General features: G+C 40.8%; 1 protein-coding gene across 6 annotated transcripts in view; it reads right to left on the bottom strand.

Moving 5' to 3' along the window:
* arhgef12b (Rho guanine nucleotide exchange factor 12b) overlaps positions 1-24,383 on the bottom strand; it is an 84,870-nt gene that overhangs the window by 21,056 nt on the left and 39,431 nt on the right. For all 6 annotated transcript variants that reach the window (XM_088320559.1, XM_088320564.1, XM_088320561.1 and 3 more), the window contains exons 14-20: positions 20,955-20,987; positions 20,778-20,892; positions 20,597-20,702; positions 15,970-16,173; positions 11,117-11,270; positions 286-452; positions 55-201 (exon numbers count right to left, since the gene is read on the bottom strand). In XM_088320559.1, coding sequence (XP_088176685.1) covers positions 55-201; positions 286-452; positions 11,117-11,270; positions 15,970-16,173; positions 20,597-20,702; positions 20,778-20,892; positions 20,955-20,987 — 926 coding nt within the window. The remainder of the gene's footprint in view (positions 1-54; positions 202-285; positions 453-11,116; positions 11,271-15,969; positions 16,174-20,596; positions 20,703-20,777; positions 20,893-20,954; positions 20,988-24,383) is intronic.

Raw genomic sequence — 24,383 nt, 5'->3', positions numbered from 1 at the left:
GAATTTCTGTTTCCATCGTTCCTTTAAATTTGAAGGCGAAAGCCCGGGACTGACCGTGCAGCTGAACGACGTCCTCCAGGTTGGCGAAGATGCTCTTGACGTCCTCCGGTGGCAAAACGGCATCCCTGCTGAGCCGCTGGTAGAACACGCCGTCCAGGACCTTCAGCGTGCGCAAGTGGGCGCGTTCGGTATAGAAGAGCTCTGCGAAAGACAAAAGCGTCCCGCGTCAAATCGCGCCATCGCGCCAATGTCCCCGCGTCAAAGTTCCGTTTGCGGCCGGCTCACCGTGGATGACTTCTTGCCTCTTGATCTCCTGCGGCGCCAGGGAGGCCAGAACCTCGTGGCCGACCGAGCTCCGCCAGTTGAGCGGATCGTCCTCGCTCGTCGCCTCGCCCGCCCGCTCGTCCTCGCTGGGGACGTCTGCGGCGTTGGTTGTGCAGGTCGCTTCCGTCCTATTGAAATGTAAAATCCCGACCGGGATCTTTCATAAGTCAAATGCATCCATCCATTATCTTCCGCTTAACCGGGATCGGGTCGTGTGGGTGGCAGCCGCAACGGGGAAGCCCGGACCTCTCTGTCCCCGGCTTTCTTAACCGTCGGGCTCTCCGGGCGGTCCCGAGAGACCGATTCTGCCTAGCATGTCCTAGGTCGACTCACGGTGGACATGCGTCAAAGAGGCCCAAGCCACTGTAGTGGTTTATTGGAGTCAGAGCTTGACATATAGAGGACACATCTGTTTAAAGACGGGAAATTCCAGGCTTGTTTCTCCCAAGTTTAAATGTAATAACACTCGCCTTAGGCTTGCCAAGTAATACCATTCTGCTTGGCTTAGAAAAAGCGGTCAAGTCAGGCCAACGATTTTCTTGTAAATTGTATAACTTTGGAGAATCGAAAGAGGACAAAAACATTCTGGGGAAAAACATTGTCAATTCCTGGTAGCGTGCATTTTGAGATAAACAAGTGCATCATTGCGAGGGGACGCACTAAGAATGTTTTTGCTCAAGAGGGTATAAAAACGCTGATTGTCTCTTAGACAAATGAGAACTCTGTTTTGGACACTGACTAACGAAATAAACGGCTTCTCCCTCTGCATCTTGTTTTTATATTTCTGGGGCGAGGCGATAAGGTCTGCTCTGAAACCACCTCAGCCCTTTCCTCTCAACGCGTAGGAGAAGCGGTCCTCCCAGGTGACTGAGATTCTGTACGCATTTTTAACTGCCAATTTTCAAGAAATTTTCAAGCACTTTCAAGGCCAGTTTTCCAATTTTTACAGTACCTTCAAAGGAAAAAATCCAGAGCCGATCAAAAGTTCATTTTTTGTTGGCTTTGATGAAAATGGAGTCGCTATTTTGTACAGGGTCCGTACGCATTTTTAACTGCCAATTTTCAAGAACTTTTCAAGCACTTTCAAGGCCAGTCTTCCTTTTTTTGCAGTACCTTCAAAGGAAAAACTCCACAGCCAATCAAAAGAAGTTTTTGTTTGTTGGCTTTGATGACGAAAATGAAGTCGCTATCTTGCTGCTAGCACATATTTTGCGCAGTTCCTATTTATGATCTCGGATCTTTTTGCGTCAACGCTGTTATAAACTGACGAGAATTCTGATAAACCTTGACTGGAGCCACCATCGGCGTCATTTTTACGAGCTTTTTAAAATGTTTTCAATTAAAAGTGCGGTCTATCCCGAGAGACTGCCGAGAAAAACGGCAACGGAAAGAATTTAAAACCATTTTCAAGCACTTCCCCCGGAAATTTCCTGACCTTACAAACACAACATCAAAATTCAAGCATTTTCAAGTATTTCAAGCACCTGAGTCAAATGCATTGAGACCTGTTCTGAAAATAGCTTACCAGCGCTGGGTCATTGTGATTTTCGAGTAAAACCATTTTTTTCTTCGTAACAACATAGTGATAACATGATCATCTCTTATTTTAGAAATCCATTTTAATAAATTCTCCCACAAAAATCTATTCAAGTATTGATAATTAAGAGAGTAGAATGAGAATGTATTTGTGTATTAAACAGTATTTATTAAAGTTTTTTATGGATTTATTTGACAGGAAATAAAACAAACTAAATTCAATCTATGGGTTTTATTAAGCTAACAAGCATAAAAAGGGCAGTTTTTTTTTTAAGCTAACTATCCGGCTACCTCTTTAGCTTTGTAGCTAGCTATTTTCCAACCTTTTTAACAGGCTATATAGCTAGCTTTTGACATGTTTTGCATGCTATCTAGCCAATATTTGACTTTTTTGCTAGTCATTAAGCTAAATGATGACCTCCTTTCCAGCTAGGTAGCCCTTTTTAGCATTTTATCAGGCTATCGAGATGGCTTTTTACTCTTTTAGCTAGGGGGCTCCATTTCTAGTTCTTTTTTTTAACTCGTTTACTTTTCTAGCTAACTATCAAGCTACTTTTTAGCTAATTAGGAAGCCGAACTCCACTACAAGGGTGCCCTGACATCGCACCACAGCCCAGCCAGTGAGGCTACCTCTTTAGCTTTGTAGCTAGCTATTTTCCAACCTTTTTAACAGGCTATATAGCTAGCTTTTGACATGTTTTGCATGCTATCTAGCCAATATTTGACTTTTTTGCTAGTCATTAAGCTAAATTATGACCTCCTTTCCAGCTAGGTAGCCCTTTTTAGCATTTTATCAGGCTATCGAGATGGCTTTTTACTCTTTTAGCTAGGGGGCTCCATTTCTAGTTCTTTTTTTTAACTCGTTTACTTTTCTAGCTAACTATCAAGCTACTTTTTAGCTAATTAGGAAGCCGAACTCCACTACAAGGGTGCCCTGACATCGCACCACAGCCCAGCCAGTGAGGCTACCTCTTTAGCTTTGTAGCTAGCTATTTTCCAACCTTTTTAACAGGCTATATAGCTAGCTTTTGACATGTTTTGCATGCTATCTAGCCAATATTTGACTTTTTTGCTAGTCATTAAGCTAAATTATGACCTCCTTTCCAGCTAGGTAGCCCTTTTTAGCATTTTATCAGGCTATCGAGATGGCTTTTTACTCTTTTAGCTAGGGGGCTCCATTTCTAGTTCTTTTTTTTAACTCGTTTACTTTTCTAGCTAACTATCAAGCTACTTTTTAGCTAATTAGGAAGCCGAACTCCACTACAAGGGTGCCCTGACATCGCACCACAGCCCAGCCAGTGAGGCTACCTCTTTAGCTTTGTAGCTAGCTATTTTCCAACCTTTTTAACAGGCTATATAGCTAGCTTTTTACATGTTTTGCATGCTATCTAGCCAATATTTGACTTTTTGCTAGTCATTAAGCTAAATGATGACCTCCTTTCCAGCTAGGTAGCCCTTTTTAGCATTTTATCAGGCTATCGAGATGGCTTTTTACTCTTTTAGCTAGGGGGCTCCATTTCTAGTTCTTTTTTTTAACTCGTTTACTTTTCTAGCTAACTATCAAGCTACTTTTTAGCTAATTAGGAAGCCGAACTCCACTACAAGGGTGCCCTGATATCGCACCACAGCCCAGCCAGTGAGGCTACCTCTTTAGCTTTGTAGCTAGCTATTTTCCAACCTTTTTAACAGGCTATATAGCTAGCTTTTGACATGTTTTGCATGCTATCTAGCCAATATTTGACTTTTTTGCTAGTCATTAAGCTAAATGATGACCTCCTTTCCAGCTAGGTAGCCCTTTTTAGCATTTTATCAGGCTATCGAGATGGCTTTTTACTCTTTTAGCTAGGGGGCTCCATTTCTAGTTCTTTTTTTTAACTCGTTTACTTTTCTAGCTAACTATCTAGCTACTTTTTAGCTAATTAGGAAGCCGAACTCCACTACAAGGGTGCCCTGACATCGCACCACAGCCCAGCCAGTGAGGCTACCTCTTTAGCTTTGTAGCTAGCTATTTTCCAACCTTTTTAACAGGCTATATAGCTAGCTTTTTACATGTTTTGCATGCTATCTAGCCAATATTTGACTTTTTTGCTAGTCATTAAGCTAAATGATGACCTCCTTTCCAGCTAGGTAGCCCTTTTTAGCATTTTATCAGGCTATCGAGATGGCTTTTTACTCTTTTAGCTAGGGGGCTCCATTTCTAGTTCTTTTTTTTAACTCGTTTACTTTTCTAGCTAACTATCAAGCTACTTTTTAGCTAATTAGGAAGCCGAACTCCACTACAAGGGTGCCCTGACATCGCACCACAGCCCAGCCAGTGAGGCTACCTCTTTAGCTTTGTAGCTAGCTATTTTCCAACCTTTTTAACAGGCTATATAGCTAGCTTTTGACATGTTTTGCATGCTATCTAGCCAATATTTGACTTTTTTGCTAGTCATTAAGCTAAATGATGACCTCCTTTCCAGCTAGGTAGCCCTTTTTAGCATTTTATCAGGCTATCGAGATGACTTTTTACTCTTTTAGCTAGGGGGCTCCATTTCTAGTTCTTTTTTTTAACTCGTTTACTTTTCTAGCTAACTATCTAGCTACTTTTTAGCTAATTAGGAAGCCGAACTCCACTACAAGGGTGCCCTGACATCGCACCACAGCCCAGCCAGTGAGGCTACCTCTTTAGCTTTGTAGCTAGCTATTTTCCAACCTTTTTAACAGGCTATATAGCTAGCTTTTTACATGTTTTGCATGCTATCTAGCCAATATTTGACTTTTTTGCTAGTCATTAAGCTAAATGATGACCTCCTTTCCAGCTAGGTAGCCCTTTTTAGCATTTTATCAGGCTATCGAGATGGCTTTTTACTCTTTTAGCTAGGGGGCTCCATTTCTAGTTCTTTTTTTTAACTCGTTTACTTTTCTAGCTAACTATCAAGCTACTTTTTAGCTAATTAGGAAGCCGAACTCCACTACAAGGGTGCCCTGACATCGCACCACAGCCCAGCCAGTGAGGCTACCTCTTTAGCTTTGTAGCTAGCTATTTTCCAACCTTTTTAACAGGCTATATAGCTAGCTTTTGACATGTTTTGCATGCTATCTAGCCAATATTTGACTTTTTTGCTAGTCATTAAGCTAAATGATGACCTCCTTTCCAGCTAGGTAGCCCTTTTTAGCATTTTATCAGGCTATCGAGATGGCTTTTTACTCTTTTAGCTAGGGGGCTCCATTTCTAGTTCTTTTTTTTAACTCGTTTACTTTTCTAGCTAACTATCAAGCTACTTTTTAGCTAATTAGGAAGCCGAACTCCACTACAAGGGTGCCCTGACATCGCACCACAGCCCAGCCAGTGAGGCTACCTCTTTAGCTTTGTAGCTAGCTATTTTCCAACCTTTTTAACAGGCTATATAGCTAGCTTTTGACATGTTTTGCATGCTATCTAGCCAATATTTGACTTTTTTGCTAGTCATTAAGCTAAATGATGACCTCCTTTCCAGCTAGGTAGCCCTTTTTAGCATTTTATCAGGCTATCGAGATGGCTTTTTACTCTTTTAGCTAGGGGGCTCCATTTCTAGTTCTTTTTTTTAACTCGTTTACTTTTCTAGCTAACTATCTAGCTACTTTTTAGCTAATTAGGAAGCCGAACTCCACTACAAGGGTGCCCTGACATCGCACCACAGCCCAGCCAGTGAGGCTACCTCTTTAGCTTTGTAGCTAGCTATTTTCCAACCTTTTTAACAGGCTATATAGCTAGCTTTTTACATGTTTTGCATGCTATCTAGCCAATATTTGACTTTTTTGCTAGTCATTAAGCTAAATTATGACCTCCTTTCCAGCTAGGTAGCCCTTTTTAGCATTTTATCAGGCTATCGAGATGGCTTTTTACTCTTTTAGCTAGGGGGCTCCATTTCTAGTTCTTTTTTTTAACTCGTTTACTTTTCTAGCTAACTATCAAGCTACTTTTTAGCTAATTAGGAAGCCGAACTCCACTACAAGGGTGCCCTGACATCGCACCACAGCCCAGCCAGTGAGGCTACCTCTTTAGCTTTGTAGCTAGCTATTTTCCAACCTTTTTAACAGGCTATATAGCTAGCTTTTTACATGTTTTGCATGCTATCTAGCCAATATTTGACTTTTTGCTAGTCATTAAGCTAAATGATGACCTCCTTTCCAGCTAGGTAGCCCTTTTTAGCATTTTATCAGGCTATCGAGATGGCTTTTTACTCTTTTAGCTAGGGGGCTCCATTTCTAGTTCTTTTTTTTAACTCGTTTACTTTTCTAGCTAACTATCAAGCTACTTTTTAGCTAATTAGGAAGCCGAACTCCACTACAAGGGTGCCCTGATATCGCACCACAGCCCAGCCAGTGAGGCTACCTCTTTAGCTTTGTAGCTAGCTATTTTCCAACCTTTTTAACAGGCTATATAGCTAGCTTTTGACATGTTTTGCATGCTATCTAGCCAATATTTGACTTTTTTGCTAGTCATTAAGCTAAATGATGACCTCCTTTCCAGCTAGGTAGCCCTTTTTAGCATTTTATCAGGCTATCGAGATGGCTTTTTACTCTTTTAGCTAGGGGGCTCCATTTCTAGTTCTTTTTTTTAACTCGTTTACTTTTCTAGCTAACTATCTAGCTACTTTTTAGCTAATTAGGAAGCCGAACTCCACTACAAGGGTGCCCTGACATCGCACCACAGCCCAGCCAGTGAGGCTACCTCTTTAGCTTTGTAGCTAGCTATTTTCCAACCTTTTTAACAGGCTATATAGCTAGCTTTTTACATGTTTTGCATGCTATCTAGCCAATATTTGACTTTTTTGCTAGTCATTAAGCTAAATGATGACCTCCTTTCCAGCTAGGTAGCCCTTTTTAGCATTTTATCAGGCTATCGAGATGGCTTTTTACTCTTTTAGCTAGGGGGCTCCATTTCTAGTTCTTTTTTTTAACTCGTTTACTTTTCTAGCTAACTATCAAGCTACTTTTTAGCTAATTAGGAAGCCGAACTCCACTACAAGGGTGCCCTGACATCGCACCACAGCCCAGCCAGTGAGGCTACCTCTTTAGCTTTGTAGCTAGCTATTTTCCAACCTTTTTAACAGGCTATATAGCTAGCTTTTGACATGTTTTGCATGCTATCTAGCCAATATTTGACTTTTTTGCTAGTCATTAAGCTAAATGATGACCTCCTTTCCAGCTAGGTAGCCCTTTTTAGCATTTTATCAGGCTATCGAGATGACTTTTTACTCTTTTAGCTAGGGGGCTCCATTTCTAGTTCTTTTTTTTAACTCGTTTACTTTTCTAGCTAACTATCTAGCTACTTTTTAGCTAATTAGGAAGCCGAACTCCACTACAAGGGTGCCCTGACATCGCACCACAGCCCAGCCAGTGAGGCTACCTCTTTAGCTTTGTAGCTAGCTATTTTCCAACCTTTTTAACAGGCTATATAGCTAACTTTTTACATGTTTTGCATGCTATCTAGCCAATATTTGACTTTTTTGCTAGTCATTAAGCTAAATGATGACCTCCTTTCCAGCTAGGTAGCCCTTTTTAGCATTTTATCAGGCTATCGAGATGGCTTTTTACTCTTTTAGCTAGGGGGCTCCATTTCTAGTTCTTTTTTTAACTCGTTTACTTTTCTAGCTAACTATCAAGCTACTTTTTAGCTAATTAGGAAGCCGAACTCCACTACAAGGGTGCCCTGACATCGCACCACAGCCCAGCCAGTGAGGCTACCTCTTTAGCTTTGTAGCTAGCTATTTTCCAACCTTTTTAACAGGCTATATAGCTAGCTTTTTACATGTTTTGCATGCTATCTAGCCAATATTTGACTTTTTGCTAGTCATTAAGCTAAATGATGACCTCCTTTCCAGCTAGGTAGCCCTTTTTAGCATTTTATCAGGCTATCGAGATGGCTTTTTACTCTTTTAGCTAGGGGGCTCCATTTCTAGTTCTTTTTTTTAACTCGTTTACTTTTCTAGCTAACTATCAAGCTACTTTTTAGCTAATTAGGAAGCCGAACTCCACTACAAGGGTGCCCTGACATCGCACCACAGCCCAGCCAGTGAGGCTACCTCTTTAGCTTTGTAGCTAGCTATTTTCCAACCTTTTTAACAGGCTATATAGCTAGCTTTTGACATGTTTTGCATGCTATCTAGCCAATATTTGACTTTTTTGCTAGTCATTAAGCTAAATGATGACCTCCTTTCCAGCTAGGTAGCCCTTTTTAGCATTTTATCAGGCTATCGAGATGGCTTTTTACTCTTTTAGCTAGGGGGCTCCATTTCTAGTTCTTTTTTTTAACTCGTTTACTTTTCTAGCTAACTATCTAGCTACTTTTTAGCTAATTAGGAAGCCGAACTCCACTACAAGGGTGCCCTGACATCGCACCACAGCCCAGCCAGTGAGGCTACCTCTTTAGCTTTGTAGCTAGCTATTTTCCAACCTTTTTAACAGGCTATATAGCTAGCTTTTTACATGTTTTGCATGCTATCTAGCCAATATTTGACTTTTTTGCTAGTCATTAAGCTAAATTATGACCTCCTTTCCAGCTAGGTAGCCCTTTTTAGCATTTTATCAGGCTATCGAGATGGCTTTTTACTCTTTTAGCTAGGGGGCTCCATTTCTAGTTCTTTTTTTTAACTCGTTTACTTTTCTAGCTAACTATCAAGCTACTTTTTAGCTAATTAGGAAGCCGAACTCCACTACAAGGGTGCCCTGACATCGCACCACAGCCCAGCCAGTGAGGCTACCTCTTTAGCTTTGTAGCTAGCTATTTTCCAACCTTTTTAACAGGCTATATAGCTAGCTTTTTACATGTTTTGCATGCTATCTAGCCAATATTTGACTTTTTGCTAGTCATTAAGCTAAATGATGACCTCCTTTCCAGCTAGGTAGCCCTTTTTAGCATTTTATCAGGCTATCGAGATGGCTTTTTACTCTTTTAGCTAGGGGGCTCCATTTCTAGTTCTTTTTTTTAACTCGTTTACTTTTCTAGCTAACTATCAAGCTACTTTTTAGCTAATTAGGAAGCCGAACTCCACTACAAGGGTGCCCTGATATCGCACCACAGCCCAGCCAGTGAGGCTACCTCTTTAGCTTTGTAGCTAGCTATTTTCCAACCTTTTTAACAGGCTATATAGCTAGCTTTTGACATGTTTTGCATGCTATCTAGCCAATATTTGACTTTTTTGCTAGTCATTAAGCTAAATGATGACCTCCTTTCCAGCTAGGTAGCCCTTTTTAGCATTTTATCAGGCTATCGAGATGGCTTTTTACTCTTTTAGCTAGGGGGCTCCATTTCTAGTTCTTTTTTTTAACTCGTTTACTTTTCTAGCTAACTATCTAGCTACTTTTTAGCTAATTAGGAAGCCGAACTCCACTACAAGGGTGCCCTGACATCGCACCACAGCCCAGCCAGTGAGGCTACCTCTTTAGCTTTGTAGCTAGCTATTTTCCAACCTTTTTAACAGGCTATATAGCTAGCTTTTTACATGTTTTGCATGCTATCTAGCCAATATTTGACTTTTTTGCTAGTCATTAAGCTAAATGATGACCTCCTTTCCAGCTAGGTAGCCCTTTTTAGCATTTTATCAGGCTATCGAGATGGCTTTTTACTCTTTTAGCTAGGGGGCTCCATTTCTAGTTCTTTTTTTTAACTCGTTTACTTTTCTAGCTAACTATCAAGCTACTTTTTAGCTAATTAGGAAGCCGAACTCCACTACAAGGGTGCCCTGACATCGCACCACAGCCCAGCCAGTGAGGCTACCTCTTTAGCTTTGTAGCTAGCTATTTTCCAACCTTTTTAACAGGCTATATAGCTAGCTTTTGACATGTTTTGCATGCTATCTAGCCAATATTTGACTTTTTTGCTAGTCATTAAGCTAAATGATGACCTCCTTTCCAGCTAGGTAGCCCTTTTTAGCATTTTATCAGGCTATCGAGATGACTTTTTACTCTTTTAGCTAGGGGGCTCCATTTCTAGTTCTTTTTTTTAACTCGTTTACTTTTCTAGCTAACTATCTAGCTACTTTTTAGCTAATTAGGAAGCCGAACTCCACTACAAGGGTGCCCTGACATCGCACCACAGCCCAGCCAGTGAGGCTACCTCTTTAGCTTTGTAGCTAGCTATTTTCCAACCTTTTTAACAGGCTATATAGCTAACTTTTTACATGTTTTGCATGCTATCTAGCCAATATTTGACTTTTTTGCTAGTCATTAAGCTAAATGATGACCTCCTTTCCAGCTAGGTAGCCCTTTTTAGCATTTTATCAGGCTATCGAGATGGCTTTTTACTCTTTTAGCTAGGGGGCTCCATTTCTAGTTCTTTTTTTAACTCGTTTACTTTTCTAGCTAACTATCAAGCTACTTTTTAGCTAATTAGGAAGCCGAACTCCACTACAAGGGTGCCCTGACATCGCACCACAGCCCAGCCAGTGAGGCTACCTCTTTAGCTTTGTAGCTAGCTATTTTCCAACCTTTTTAACAGGCTATATAGCTAGCTTTTGACATGTTTTGCATGCTATCTAGCCAATATTTGACTTTTTTGCTAGTCATTAAGCTAAATGATGACCTCCTTTCCAGCTAGGTAGCCCTTTTTAGCATTTTATCAGGCTATCGAGATGGCTTTTTACTCTTTTAGCTAGGGGGCTCCATTTCTAGTTCTTTTTTTTAACTCGTTTACTTTTCTAGCTAACTATCTAGCTACTTTTTAGCTAATTAGGAAGCCGAACTCCACTACAAGGGTGCCCTGACATCGCACCACAGCCCAGCCAGTGAGGCTACCTCTTTAGCTTTGTAGCTAGCTATTTTCCAACCTTTTTAACAGGCTATATAGCTAGCTTTTGACATGTTTTGCATGCTATCTAGCCAATATTTGACTTTTTGCTAGTCATTAAGCTAAATGATGACCTCCTTTCCAGCTAGGTAGCCCTTTTTAGCATTTTATCAGGCTATCGAGATGGCTTTTTACTCTTTTAGCTAGGGGGCTCCATTTCTAGTTCTTTTTTTTAACTCGTTTACTTTTCTAGCTAACTATCAAGCTACTTTTTAGCTAATTAGGAAGCCGAACTCCACTACCTGGGTGCCCTGACAGTGAATATCTTTTGCATTAAATGTAATTTGTATTCGATCGTATAAGATCCTTTATAGTCAAATGTATAAAATCATTCACCGTGAAACAAAATTGCTCATTAGAAAAGAAAAGGTGCTAGCTTGACTCTTGAAAAAGGTTGGAGCGATTTCTCAAAACCGGCGGTCACTCCAGATGTCAGATTTCTACCTGAAGGCGTCGTGATCTCCGTCCTCCTGCAAGTGTTCCACGTCGGAAGGACTGAAGTCAAACTGCGTAACAGTGGGGCTGCAGACGCCATCTTGCTGCTCTCCGGACACCGGCGTTTCACCGAGTCCGGGTCGCATGCAAAACGGTGAGAGGTCTGCGGGAGGGATCAGAAACAAAACATGAAGGCGGAAATCAGCTTCACCACAAAGCTTCATTCGTCTGTCCACGCTGGCTGGAAAGAACCAGATGTTTTAGCTCGAGGAGCTGTCACGATTGTTCATTCGTGTTTCGTTGGCTGGGTTCAAACACGGATCTCTCCTTTGCGAGGCGTTGCGCAAACACACACTGACACACGAAGCAGGGAGGAGGAGCGCTAACGTAAAGCCTCTAAATCACAGGTGTCAAAGACTCAGAGAAGCGCAAGAGAAAAACAAGCTGCAGGTTGAAATATGTCAACATGATGTTGACAAAGCCAGGTGCCTCTCACAAAGGCACTGTACTTGTATTTATTTCTCTCTCTCTTCCTTTCTCTTCTTCCTTTCTCTTCTTTCTTTCTTTTCTTTCTTTTCTTTCTCTTCTTTCTTTTCTTTCTTTCTCTTCTTTCTTTCTCTTTCCTTTTTCTTCTTTCTCTTCTTTCTCTTCCTTTCTCTTCTTTCTCTTCTTTCTTTCTCTTCTTTCTCTTCTTTCTTTCTCTTCTTTCTTTCTCTTTGTTTTTTCTTTTCTTTCTCTTCTTTCTTTCTCTTCTTTCTTTTCTTTCTCTTTTTTCTTTTCTTTATCTTCTTTATCTTCGTTCTTTCTCCTTTTTCTTTCTCTTCTTTCTTTCTTTTCTTTCATTCTTTCTCTTCTTTTCTTTCTCTTCTTTCTCTTTCTTTCTCTTCTTTCTTTCTCTCTTTCTCTTCTCTGTCTTCTTTCTTTCTCTTCTTTCTTTTTCTTCTTTCTTTCTCTTTGTTTTTTCTTTTCTTTCTCTTCTTTCGCTTCTTTCTTTCTCTTCTTTCTTTTCTTTCTCCTTTTTCTTCTCTTTATATTCTTTATCTTCTTTCTTCCTCTTCTTTCTTTCTTTTCTTTCTTTCTCTTCTTTCGTTATTTTCTTTCTTTCTCTTCTTTTCTTTCTTTTCTTTCTCTTCTTTCTCTTTCTTTCTCTTCTTTCTTTCTCTCTTTCTCGTCTCTCTCTTCTTTCTTTCTCTACTTTCTTTCTCTTCTTTCTTTCTCTACTTTCTTTCTCTTCTTTCTTTCTCTTTGTTTTTTCTTTTCTTTCTCTTCTTTCGCTTCTTTCTTTCTCCTTTTTCTTTCTCTTCTTTCTTTCTTTTCTTTCTTTCTCTTCTTTCATTCTTTTCTTTCTTTCTTTCTCTTCTTTTCTTTCTCTTCTTTCTCTTTCTTTCGCTTCTTTCTTTCTCTTCTTTCTTTTCTTTCTCTTTTTTCTTTTCTTTATCTTCTTTCTTTCTCCTTTTTCTTTCTTTTCTTTCTTTCGCTTCTTTCTTTCTCTTCTTTCTTTCTTTCTTTCTCTTCTTTCTTCCTCTCTTTCTCTATCTTTTTCTTTTTCTCTTTCTTTTTCTCTTTCTCATTCTCTCTCTTTCTTTCTTTTCTCTTCCCTTCTCTTGAATCTACTAGTCCGGGCCCCAACAGAATTTTTGTTCTATCGTGTGGCCCCCGAGTTCAAATGAGTTTGACACCACTGCTCTAAATAACACGGCGCACAACTGAAAATTTCTACATTTCAGGTAAAAATGCACTTTAGAAAAATCATTATTACAGTGTTCTGGTTTGCCTGCGTCCAAGACGCATCATTTTTGCTGGGGATGCTGTTAAAGTCAATCATTATTATGACTATTTCGTGGCCAGATTTCCCCAAATCAAATACATATATATAGTTTAATTCGACAAGATGGTGGCAGCAAAAACTCACGACCTTCTTGGCCAGGGGTGTCAAACTCATTTTAACTCGGGGGCCACACGATAGAACAAACATTCTGTCGGGGGCCGGACTAGTAGATTAAAGAGAAAGAAAAAGAGAGATAAAGAAATAAGAGAAAGAGGGAAGGGAAAGGAGAGAGGGCGGGACAAAGAAAGAAAAAGAGAGAGAGGGAGAGAGCGTGAGAAACAAGAGATAAAAAGTCGTGAGAGAGGGGCAAAAGAAAGGGTGAGGAGTAAAGAAATCCAATGAGAAATAGAAAGACAGAAGGAGAGAAAAGAGAAAAGAAAGCGCAAAGGGTAGGAAGAGAGAAAAAGAAAAAAGAGAAAAGGAAAAAAGGAAGTTAAAACAAAATAAGTGAAAAAGACACAGCGAGAGAAGAACAACAAAGGAAGAGAAAAAGAGAGACACAGAGAGTGAAAGAGACAGAGACAGAGAGTGGGAGAAAAGGGATGGAAAAGAGAGAGAGAGAGAGCAAAAGAGAGAAAGAGAGAGAGAAATAAATACAAGTACAGTGTCTTTGTTCGAGGCACCTGGCTTTGGCAACATCAAGTTGACATATTTCAACCTGCAGCTCATTTTTCTCTTGCGCTTCTTTCAGTGTTGTCTCGCGGGCCGGATTCAATCCCTTAGCGGGCCTGATCTGGCCCGCGGGCCGCCTGCTTGACACCTGTGTTCTTGGCTGAGGTCCCGAACAGAGAGAGGGGGAGTGGTTTATTTTCGTCATGGAAATCAGTACAGACAAGAACACGATTTCAAAATAAAAGAATACAAGATTGATAAAAGTACAAGAGATATAATTACACTCATTGTTGAAACGTTATTTTATGTGTGTGTTTGTATGAGAAACATTGTTTTTATATTTAGTAATATAAAAACAAGCTAATTACCTTGAGACAGAAAATCAAGAGATTTACATTGAAAACCTGACAGATGCATCGTCTCAAATCAACGTGCGTCCCCGGGACGCAACCTTTTTGCCACAAAATTGTCATTATTACCCGATTTTTTTTTTTTTAACAAAGATTTACCGCACTCCAAACTTTTCGTCAGGCAGATCCGCCATTGTTGTTTTGGTCTCGCGGTTCGAGTTTTCGCCAATCTCGGCCAACGAGATCTCGTTGCTTCGAGATGACGTCATTGTTGTGGCGCTTGTCGTCGAGCGAAAGTTAAGTATGCCTCCGAAAAAACTGTTAGTATTAGGTGAAAATCAACACAAAATTGGTCATTTATCGGTGTCAGTAATAAGTCGAAACTTAATGCAGAAAGTGATAACGACGGCAATAATTCCGGCACAAAAAACGGCGGAGAAATTCATACCTGTCAAGCTGTACGTTTTTGCCGTACAAAGTACGTTTATTATGCATTTTAAGACGTGTACGACGTACGAGAAAATCTGTACGGAAAAACAAAAATTTGTCAATGATGGGTACCATCCGGTATACACCGACTATCACCAAATGGCAAATCAATCAAGTCAAACGCATTCAAGTTGCGTAGTGAAAGGAAGTCCGTCTCTTTTTAGATGAGCGGCTTTTTTGGCTCAACTCGTTAAAGAGAGCCGGCTCTCCAACGGCTCACTTGCTTTGATGATTGATATTACGAATTATGTTGTATAAAGAAGTTAAGAAAAAAGGGAAGTATAAAAGGAGAAAATGAAAAGAAGACAGGTTTGTGGTTATCCCATTAATCGGTATATCACCAACAATAATTTGTTGCAGAAAATGAATTCATAATTTGATGATTAAAACTGAATGAATATATAGATTTAGATTATATATTTATCACCAATTTACAATTTCAACCGCGATGACACTAAATTTTGGGGACCCATTGATCTCTGTTGGGACCAATGTCCAAGTCGGTGAGCAACGCTTGAAGCAACAGTGAGCAACGGCAATCCCAAGTGTGGCAACTAAGTCATTATCAAACATGTCTAAAACTTGACATCACGTTACATTTCTCTGAGTTTCCGGCAATGCAAAATGATTTTTCTCTTTTGAATGAATTGACTCATGTACGATTGCAAAGGTTGTACGGCCTACAAACATCGTTTGTTCTTACAATTCTTTCACAAGATATCCATTTCTTTTTATTTCCAGATATATTTTGTAGCATCATAATAACATTTTGGGGGGCTTATTTAGTCAGTTGTAAGATACAGAACTGTGTTTTATCACATTTTTGAGTGGAAGTACAATGTTGGCAACAAGATTCACCTGATATAATTGTTAAATTTATTTGAATGCAACACAAACTCTTTCTTCTTTTTCCCGTGTTTTTTTTCTATTTTTTGTTACTTTTTTCTTTTTGTTCTCTATTTACTTTTTTCCTACATTTCTTTCTTTTCTTTTTTTCTGGCTTTTTTTGTCTAAATTTTTACTTCTTTTTTTCTCTTCCTTTTGTTTCTTTGTTTCTCAGCTTTTCACTACTTTTTCATTTTGGTATTTTTTTCTTTTTTGTTCTATTCCCTCCTTCCTTTAAGTCATGTTGTGCATAATTTTACATAACATTTGGTCATATAGGGATGAAAGAAGCAAAAACAACCTGAAGAGCCGTTGAGGACCCAAAAGAGCCGGTTCCTTTTAGTGAGCCGAGCCGAAGAAGCCGGTTCTCGACAAACTCTACTAACTTTACTCAACTTCGTTCTACTTGGACTCGACTTCAAAATATTGCATTTGGGACACAACGTCAGGGGAACCCGTGTATTTTGACCTTCATGCACTGTAAGTTTGACTTAAGTCGCTTCTTAATTAGTAATTTCGAGCCCTGATTTTTGTGCGCTGGCTCGATTTTCTTGTGCGCTAAGAATGTACGAGCAGTGCGCGATTGCGCACGCACGCAGCTTAGAGGGAACACTGAGGTTGCCGACTCCTGGTCTACACGGTGAAGACGCCACGGTGTTTATCGCTGTTAACGGGCATGGACGGCGGACGTTTCTTACTGCTGTCTGAGTCGTGCCCGCCGGCGTCCCACGCGGTGACGGTGGGCAAGCCGTGCACGGCGTTGGTAACATCCGAACTCTCGCTGGGATGATTTCCACGGCCGCGCCCGAAATTGGAAGAGGATGGGTCGTGTACCTCGGGGGGGCTGGATTGGGAGAGCGGCTTCGGGGATCGCTGCTTGTTGCACTCCGTGGCTTTGCCGACTGTGGACATAGTTAAAAGGTATTTCCGCACTGTAAAGTACACTGGGTTATAAGGCGCACCCCCCAAAAAAATCCAATGATTTTGTTATATATAATAATAATAATAATAATAATTTCCTTTGTATTGTCATTCTTTGTAACAATGTACACAGAACGAAATGTCGATACACCTGACCCGTTGTAGCGAGCCGATGCAGCCGCAGCCAACAGAGGGCGCCGCCATTTTAGCAATTAGGTATGACTCGGCCTGTATCGCACATGAGGCGTACCTGACTAGAAGTGTGTACAGTACATAAAGTGGCGAAACATTGTACGCGGTGGGAATCGAACCCGAGTAATGGCCGTGAAAAGGCCTTCACATTACTACTATACCGTCAGTGGTGCAGAAGACGTATGAAAAGGCACTCGAGTTTATTTACTCATCACCAGGGTTGGGTAGGGTTACTTTAACTTGATTACTTTCAATTACTTTTGGATGACTCCAATACCAAATATGCTCAAAAAAGACAAAAGAAACTAAATAGGAATAAAATGACTCACAACACGTGGTAAGCTTTCTCTCCTGGCTTTGATCTCTTTGATCTCCGGCAAAACGAACATCAAATGCGACAGAAACAAAGTGAGAATCAATCCAAACAGCTTGCCAACATCATTTTTGCCGTTCCATGTATTCCGTTACTCCCCAAGCCTGCACAAAATCTACTCATTTTATTCATATTTAGTTTCTTTTGTCTTTTATTAGCATATTTGGTATTGGAGTAATCCAAAAAGTAATGGAAAGTAATCAAGTTAAAGTAACCCTACCCAACCCTGCTCATCACACAATTTTGTTTCACAGTGAATGATTTTATACATTTGACTATAAAGGATCTTATACGATCGAATACAAATTACATTTAATGCAAAAGATATTCAGGGCACCCTGGTAGAAAATGTTGTTTACAGGAACAGCGGGAAGCTGATAAGATAATCAGCACATCCAGGCGGAAGAAAGGCCCTGATGACGTAGAAACGCTCGGTGTTGTTTTGGTTGTTCCAGGCGTCGCAACGCTTTTCGACGAGATGATGAAGCCCAGGGGGCTTCCTTGGCACGCCCATGGGAGGAGTCGGCACGCCATTATGCAGGGAGAAGATGGCCAATAAGAAGAGAGCTAAAGGACTTCAGAAGAGAGCTTCCCAGAGACTCGAAGGACACTAATTTGGCCGTTTTCGATGTAGTACACTTAGTTAAATTGTTAAAGAAATTAAATCTGCCCCCGTGTGAAAATGTCGGCTGTCTTGTTCATCTTTTCCCTCCAGAAACGAGCGCGCATAAATTGGTGGAGGAATGTAGGTTGTGTTTGGTTAATGGAGTCAGATAACTCATTCGAACAATTTGGTAAATGGTACATTTTGATATTAATTCCCAACAAAAGCTACACTGTTCCTCCCCAAATACTGCTTTCTGTCTTATCGCTTATCTTCCAATCAAAATCCTGCCAGCCACCTTTCCCTTTGTATAAGGGAACCACAGCAGGGTTCCTACAGCTTACAACAAGTTCAATTCAAGACTTTTTAATGCCGTCGCTGGTTCGCGCCTCGGCCGAGTCATACCTAAGACTTATAACATTGGTAAAAATGGCGGCGCCCTCTGTTGGCTGCGGCTACATCGGCTCGCTACAACGGGTCAGGTGTATCGACATTTCGTTCTTACAAAGAATGACAATACAAAGGAAATTATTATTATTATTATTATTTGAAGTCGACAAAAGAAAACACAATGTCCCTGTCAGAAATTACTATGTGTAATATGGGTGGACCTAAGACCGCTAGGTCTAAGTGTGTTAAGAGGCCAAATTTGGACCTGAAGTGGAGTCGGTTACTGGCTTTATTTCAATATTTTGGGGCGGCAGTAGCTCAGGAGGTAGAGCGCTCGTCTTGGGATCAAGGGATCCCAGTTTGAATCCCGGCTCGCCCGTGTTACATGTCGAAGTGTCCTTGGGTAAGACACTGAACCCCTAATATCCCCAATAAGCAGGTTAGCGCCTTACATGGCTGCAAGGCCGCTATTGGGAAATGTGGAGCACATTGTAAAGCGCTTTGGGAAGTCTTGACTTGAAAAGCGCTATAGAAATGCAGATCATTTTCATTTCATTAAATTTCCTTTCATTTCAAATGGAGACGAAACTGAATACCGAGCAGAAATTGATTCACTTTCCACCTGGTGTCATGAGAGTAATCTGTTATTGAATGTAGGTAAAACTAAGATGATAATAGATTTCCGTACTAAGCCTCCCCCGCATGTGCCACTGTCAATTAATGGTAGTGAGGTGGAACTGGTCCATTCATTCAAGTTTCTGGGTACTTACTTGTCAGCTGACCTCACATGGACTGTCAATTCTATTGCTATTCTAAAGTCAGCCAGACAAAAGCTCTACTTCCTTCGTCAACTCAAATCATTCGATGTCAGGCAATTCATTCTAGTCATTTTTTATCGTGCTATCATGGAATCCGTTTTAACGACGTCAATCACAGTTTGGTTTGGTCGCGTCAATCAGAAAGATTTGTCAAAGTGAGGACGGCAGAGGAAATAATAGGTACTGGCCTCCCATCCCTGCATAGTATCTACATCGAACGAACGAGAAAACGGACACTAAAAATTATAGACGATCACAGTCACCCTGCTCACAGGAACTTTGATGACCTGCCGTCAGGTCGCCGTCTTCGCTCCATTAGGAGCAAGACGACACGTCTTAAAGAGAGTTTTTACCCTTCCGCCTTCGCATGTTCAACGAGAAATGATTAGGTTATTATGTATAGTATTAATATGCCAACGGCGTTCCTCCGACCTATTCTACTCTAGTCTTGTTATTTACATATTCTTTCTTTTTAAACTATTCTATATAATTACCTTGTATTATATACTGCAATATCTTTATTACTCTATTCTTTTACATCTATTATTGTCATGTCCTGCACGGTTGTCATGGCGCCCAGCTGGCCCCGCCCCTTGACACCGGCTGACCTGCATTTCCTGATTACTCCTATGAGTACTTAAGCGCGCCTTTTGGAACTGCCCTTGGCCAGATCGTTGTTTACCCTTGTTGAAAACCTGTTCATGCCTGTTTGATACCTGTTTATTCTTGTTGTGCTTGTTGGACTTTGTTGCACTTCTGAGAGATTCCTGCAAGTTCTGTTTGATCCCGTTAAATGCCTAGTCTGTAGTTTTGCCTGCATTGGAGCCTGCTTTGTTTTGTTTTTGGTCCGGTTGTGTGTCGGACAACTTTTCTTTCTCAATTAAAGTGACAGATCGTCTACGCAAATGAGTTCCAACTTCCTGCTTCCCGACCCGTTTCAAGACAGTCCCGTTCCGTTTCATGACAATTATATTACCGTATTTTCCGCACTATAAGGCGCACCTGAAAGCCTTAATTTTTTTCAAAAGCTGACCATGCGCCTTATAATACAGTGCGCCTTATTTATAAATCAATATTAAGTCGCAAAGTCTTCCAACTTGCAGCCGCCGACTAGATTTTCCCCCGAACGCCAAGTAGTCCGCGGTGTATGCTGGGATTTATTTACCGGCGTTTCATTGGCTAACCAATGTGTCAATCATCATTTGAATGGATCACTATTGGCTAAAGTTATTCGGAGGTCAAGGGGCGGATCCTTTTTATCATTTACAGGCTGGCATTGGCTTAAACGGCAAAACAAAGCCTGCAATTGGCTGAAAAAGATGAATGCGTATAGCACGTGGCTGACGGCATACAGAAAGCCTTTTTTACTATTTTGTATTTGTAAATATTTTATTCTCCTGGATTTACTAAACTCACAGATGTAAGAGGGCCACGGCTGCACATTATTATGAACACAACGACTTCGGTGAGCTACTCCGGCTATATATATTATCCCTGTATCTTGTTTCAGACTGAAATTGATGTTTCTGTGATTAGCGGTGCAGATAATGGATGGAATGGAGTGTCTATTTTTAAATTAAACTCAATACCAAGCATTTATTGTCATATATGCAGCAAAGTTGCGAGCGAAAAAGAAAATAGAAACGAAGGAATGGTTGGCATTTCTTGAATCCCAAGACTTTAACCTTCCGAATGATATTTGGAACGATGCATTTGAGTGACATAGTACGGACACCGCATCCGCATGTGTTCTCGACACGTCTTTGCAAGCTTTGGGAATGTTAAGGGGGTAATAAGTTGGACTGAACCATCTGACTGTTTTGTCCACGTTCCCATTGTAGCGCCTTATAATCCGGTGCGTCTTATGTATGTCAAATATAGGACCAAAAACTATTTTTTCGGGGTGCGCCTTATAGTGCGGAAAATACGGTATCTTTATTGAGAGTTCGCGTGTCAAATGATTTCTTGTATATATCATGTTCATGGTTTGTACTGGCTGAATACAAATAAATACAACTAATTTGGACCTGAAGTGGAGTCCACTCGGCTCAGTCGGCGAGGAGGGACCAAGATGTTTGGAAAACGAGGTTTTTTAACCTTCTCCTCGCCGTCCTTGTCGGCCTTGGTGGTCTTCTACTTGCAAGAACAATGGAAAAACCCGGTTTAGGTTCAGAGCTTCCGCGTCGGGTGCGGAGATCTCCAACGCACCTTCATCTTAGGCAAGAAGTTGATCCGTGCTCGTTTCTGCTCCAGGCCGCGAGGTTCCTTCACTCGGACGCCGAGGTGCTTCATGTACGTGAGGATGACGTACTGCATGGCTTGGCTACGTGTACAAAAACATGGAATCCTAGAGTAGACGCGTACCGTGTGGAGAGAAGGCCTTACCATTTTTCCTCCTCAAAGGGTTGAGATGTTAATCTGCAATGGAACATTCGTGTTGACATTTGGATTTGGGATGAGGTATTTTTTTGCTTTGCTAGAACGAAGGCCAAATCCCATTACTTCCCACTTTGTGTTTTTTTTCTTCCTCTTCTGTCTTTTACTTTTTTGGCCTCTGAATCGGGAATGTACCGTAAATTCCGGACTATAAGCCGCTACTTTTTTCCCAAACCTTCAACCCTGCGGCTTATTCGGTGATGCGGCCAATTTATGTCATCTTTCAAACGACTGCCAGCGGCGCTCGAGTACAAAAGGAAAGATTTAGACCGGTGGAATATATGCGTCGAGGAAGACTGCAACTTCTTAGCTTGTGCACAAATTAAATTAGCGTAGACACATCCTCACCATGCAAATTGCAAAAAGAAAGGCACATGACGCAGCTTTCAAGCTAAAAGCAATCGAGCAGTCCGATAAAGAAGGAAACAGAGCTACTGCACGTAAACTTTACTTTGCGAGCGTGTTGCTAGCGTGTTTTTGAATAAGGGAGCGTGGGACGACGTCTATATGACAAAATCTCTTTTCCATACTGGGGAAGACGACTTTGATGACGTCAGTTATAAGGAGGAAGATGAGCACGGTTTACCGTGATTTCTACAAGTACGGTATGTATTTTAACAGACCCGTTTACTGTTCTGCGAGCGTGTTGCTAGTAGCGTTTTGCTACCCTTCACAGGCACGGTTTGGGATGAAAGTTATAATATTATTATTAAAGCTTTGAAAACTCTCTCGGTGTACCGTCTTTCTTTGTCAATATGTGTAACCATGTATACTATGTATTTCCAACTGTATATTTTTGTAATGTATTTATTTTAGAGACTTATTCTGATATGTTTTCCACGGGCGAATCAAAAAGAAGGGGCGAAAACAACGGGGGCTGACGGGAAGTGGAGTAAAGGTGAGACGTGTTTGTGGACACAGCTGACAATAGTGGATATATTTTTTTCCCGCCCTTACCTTTGGAAATATACTTTTTTTTTCCTTGGATTATTTTCAACGGGATCCGGACTGTGCAGGTCTGCATCAAACCTTTTTGATTTAGATGAGCTCAAAACGATAACCTCGTAAGAACATACTGTAGGGTTTAACTTGCAGAAGAAAGGAGTATGCTGTCGGAAGAGTACTGCACTTAACTCTCGTTTATTCTTCCCTCCCTCAACCACCTCTCACTCCTGCCTTTTCATTGACATAGCGCCCTCTATAGTCATTTAAAGGGACATTGTGTATTATTAATAATAATAATAATAATAATAATAATTTCCTTTGTATTGTCATTCTTTGTAACAATGTACACAGAACGAAATGTGGATACACCTGACCCGTTGTAGCGAGTCGATGCAGCCGCAGCCAACAGAGGGCGCCGCCATTATACCAATTAGGTATGTAAGCACCTTCTAGTGGTAAAAACAACCTTATATATTAAAAAAAAATATATATATATATATTCATTTTAGCATTAAGCAAAAATACACGAATTATCAGATAATTATACATTTTTTAATTAATACTCATAGGTTGAAAATGTGCATATATTTTAGATAACATTAACCTTCCAAAGCTATGGGTAACCCCAAAACACAAAAAAACTTGTGAAAGGCTAGGCAAACAAAATGGTGCAGTTTGGTCACTTTGATTCTCCGTAGTTTGTATTCTCCTGTGCGCGTCGAAGCGCTCGTTTTCGGTCGCCCTACACCACATGTGTCAAACAGGAGGCCCGTGGGCCGAATCAGGCCCGGCGAGGATTTTAATCCGGCCCGCTACACAACACTGAGCAAAGCGCAAAAGAAAAATGAGCAGTAGTTTAAATAGCAAAGCATCTGTAGTAGTATTTCTCTCCCTCTCTCTCTTTCATTTTTCTCATTTTTTTCCTTCTCTTTTTTGCTCTCTTTTTCTTTTCTCGCTTTCTCTTTTTTCTCTTTCCTTCTCATACTTTTTCTTTCCCTCGTTATCTTCTCTCTCTCTCTTTCATTTTTTTCTCTATTGATTTCTTTCTCTGTCTTGGTCTCTTTGTTTTTCTCTTTCTCTCTCTCTCTCACTTTCTCTTTCTTTCTCTTTCCTTCTTACCCTCTCTCTCTCCCGCTTTTTCTCATTTTTTACTATTTCTATCTCTCTTTTGCTCTTTCCTTCTTTTTTTCTCACTTTGTCTCACTCTTCCTCACTCTCTTTTTAATGCTCACTCTTGTTCTCTCTTTTTCTTCTGTCTAGTTCTTTTGATCTTTCTCTCTCTTTCTCACTTTCTTTCTTTCTTTAATTTTCTTTTTCGGTCTCTTTTTTACTCTTTTTTCTCTCTGTGTGTTTCTCTCTCCTTTTTTCTCACTTTCTGTCAATTGCGTTCTCTCTATATTTCTCTCACTTTTTGTTCATGTTTTCTGTCTCTCTCACCTTTTTCTGTCTCTTAAATTTCTCAAATTATTTTTTTCCTTCCCATAATAGATTCATGCGAGTCAGTCCTGTCGAGGGGGCGTGGCTAGGTAGAAGCGAGGATTTTTTTTTTTTAAATGAATCATTTCGGTGACAGAAGTGTTATCCTATTCACTGTAAAATTCAACTATAAACTCATTTAAACTGTAGACCAGGTGCACTCCATAACTTAAAGCAGGGGTGTCAAAGAGGCGGCCCGCGGGCCGCATCAGGCCCACTGAGGGATTGAATCCGGCCTGCGAGGCAACGCTGAGGGAAGTGCAAGAGAAAAAGGAGCTGCAGGTTGAAATATGTCCACTTGATGGTGCCAAAGCCAGGTGCCTCTCATAAAGATGCTGTACTTGTATTTTTTTTCTCTCTCTATCTCTGTCTCTATGTCTCGGTCTGTCTGTCTGTCTGTCTCGGTCTGTCTCTCGGTCTCTCTGTCTCGGTCTCTCTCTCGGTCTGTCTCTGTCTCTGTGTCTCGGTCTCTCTGTCTCTCTGACTGTCTCTCTCTCTGTCTCTCGGTCTGTCTCTCTGTCTCGGTCTCTCTGTCTCAGTCTCTCTCTCGGTCTGTCTGTCTCTGTCTCTCTCTCGGTCTGTCTTTGTCTCTCTCTCTCTTTCTCTCTCTCTCTCTCTGTCTCTCTCTCTCTTTTCCTACCTTTTTCTCTCACTCTTTCACGCTATGTCTCTCCTTTTCTCTTTCTTTGTTCCTCTTTGTCTCTTCCTGTGTCTTGCTACATTCTTTTGCTCTCCCTGCTTTCCATTTCTCTCTCTCCCTCTCTCTTGCTTTTCCCTTCTCTCTTTCCCTCCTTCTATATTTTTCTCTCCTTCTCTCTTTCTTTTTGTCTTTGGATTTCTTTCTTTCTACCTCTCTTTCTTCCCCCCTCTCTCACTATTTCTCTTTTTATCTCTTGTTCTCACGTTCACTCTTGTTCGCTTTCTCTCTTTTCTCCCTTTTTCTCTCCCTTTCATTCT

The sequence above is a fragment of the Urocampus carinirostris genome, chromosome 17, assembly GCF_059441175.1.
Source record: "Urocampus carinirostris isolate Australia breed hairy pipefish chromosome 17, RoL_Ucar_1.0, whole genome shotgun sequence".
Taxonomy (NCBI): domain Eukaryota; kingdom Metazoa; phylum Chordata; class Actinopteri; order Syngnathiformes; family Syngnathidae; genus Urocampus; species Urocampus carinirostris.
This window is presented reverse-complemented; position numbering and strand designations above follow the sequence as displayed.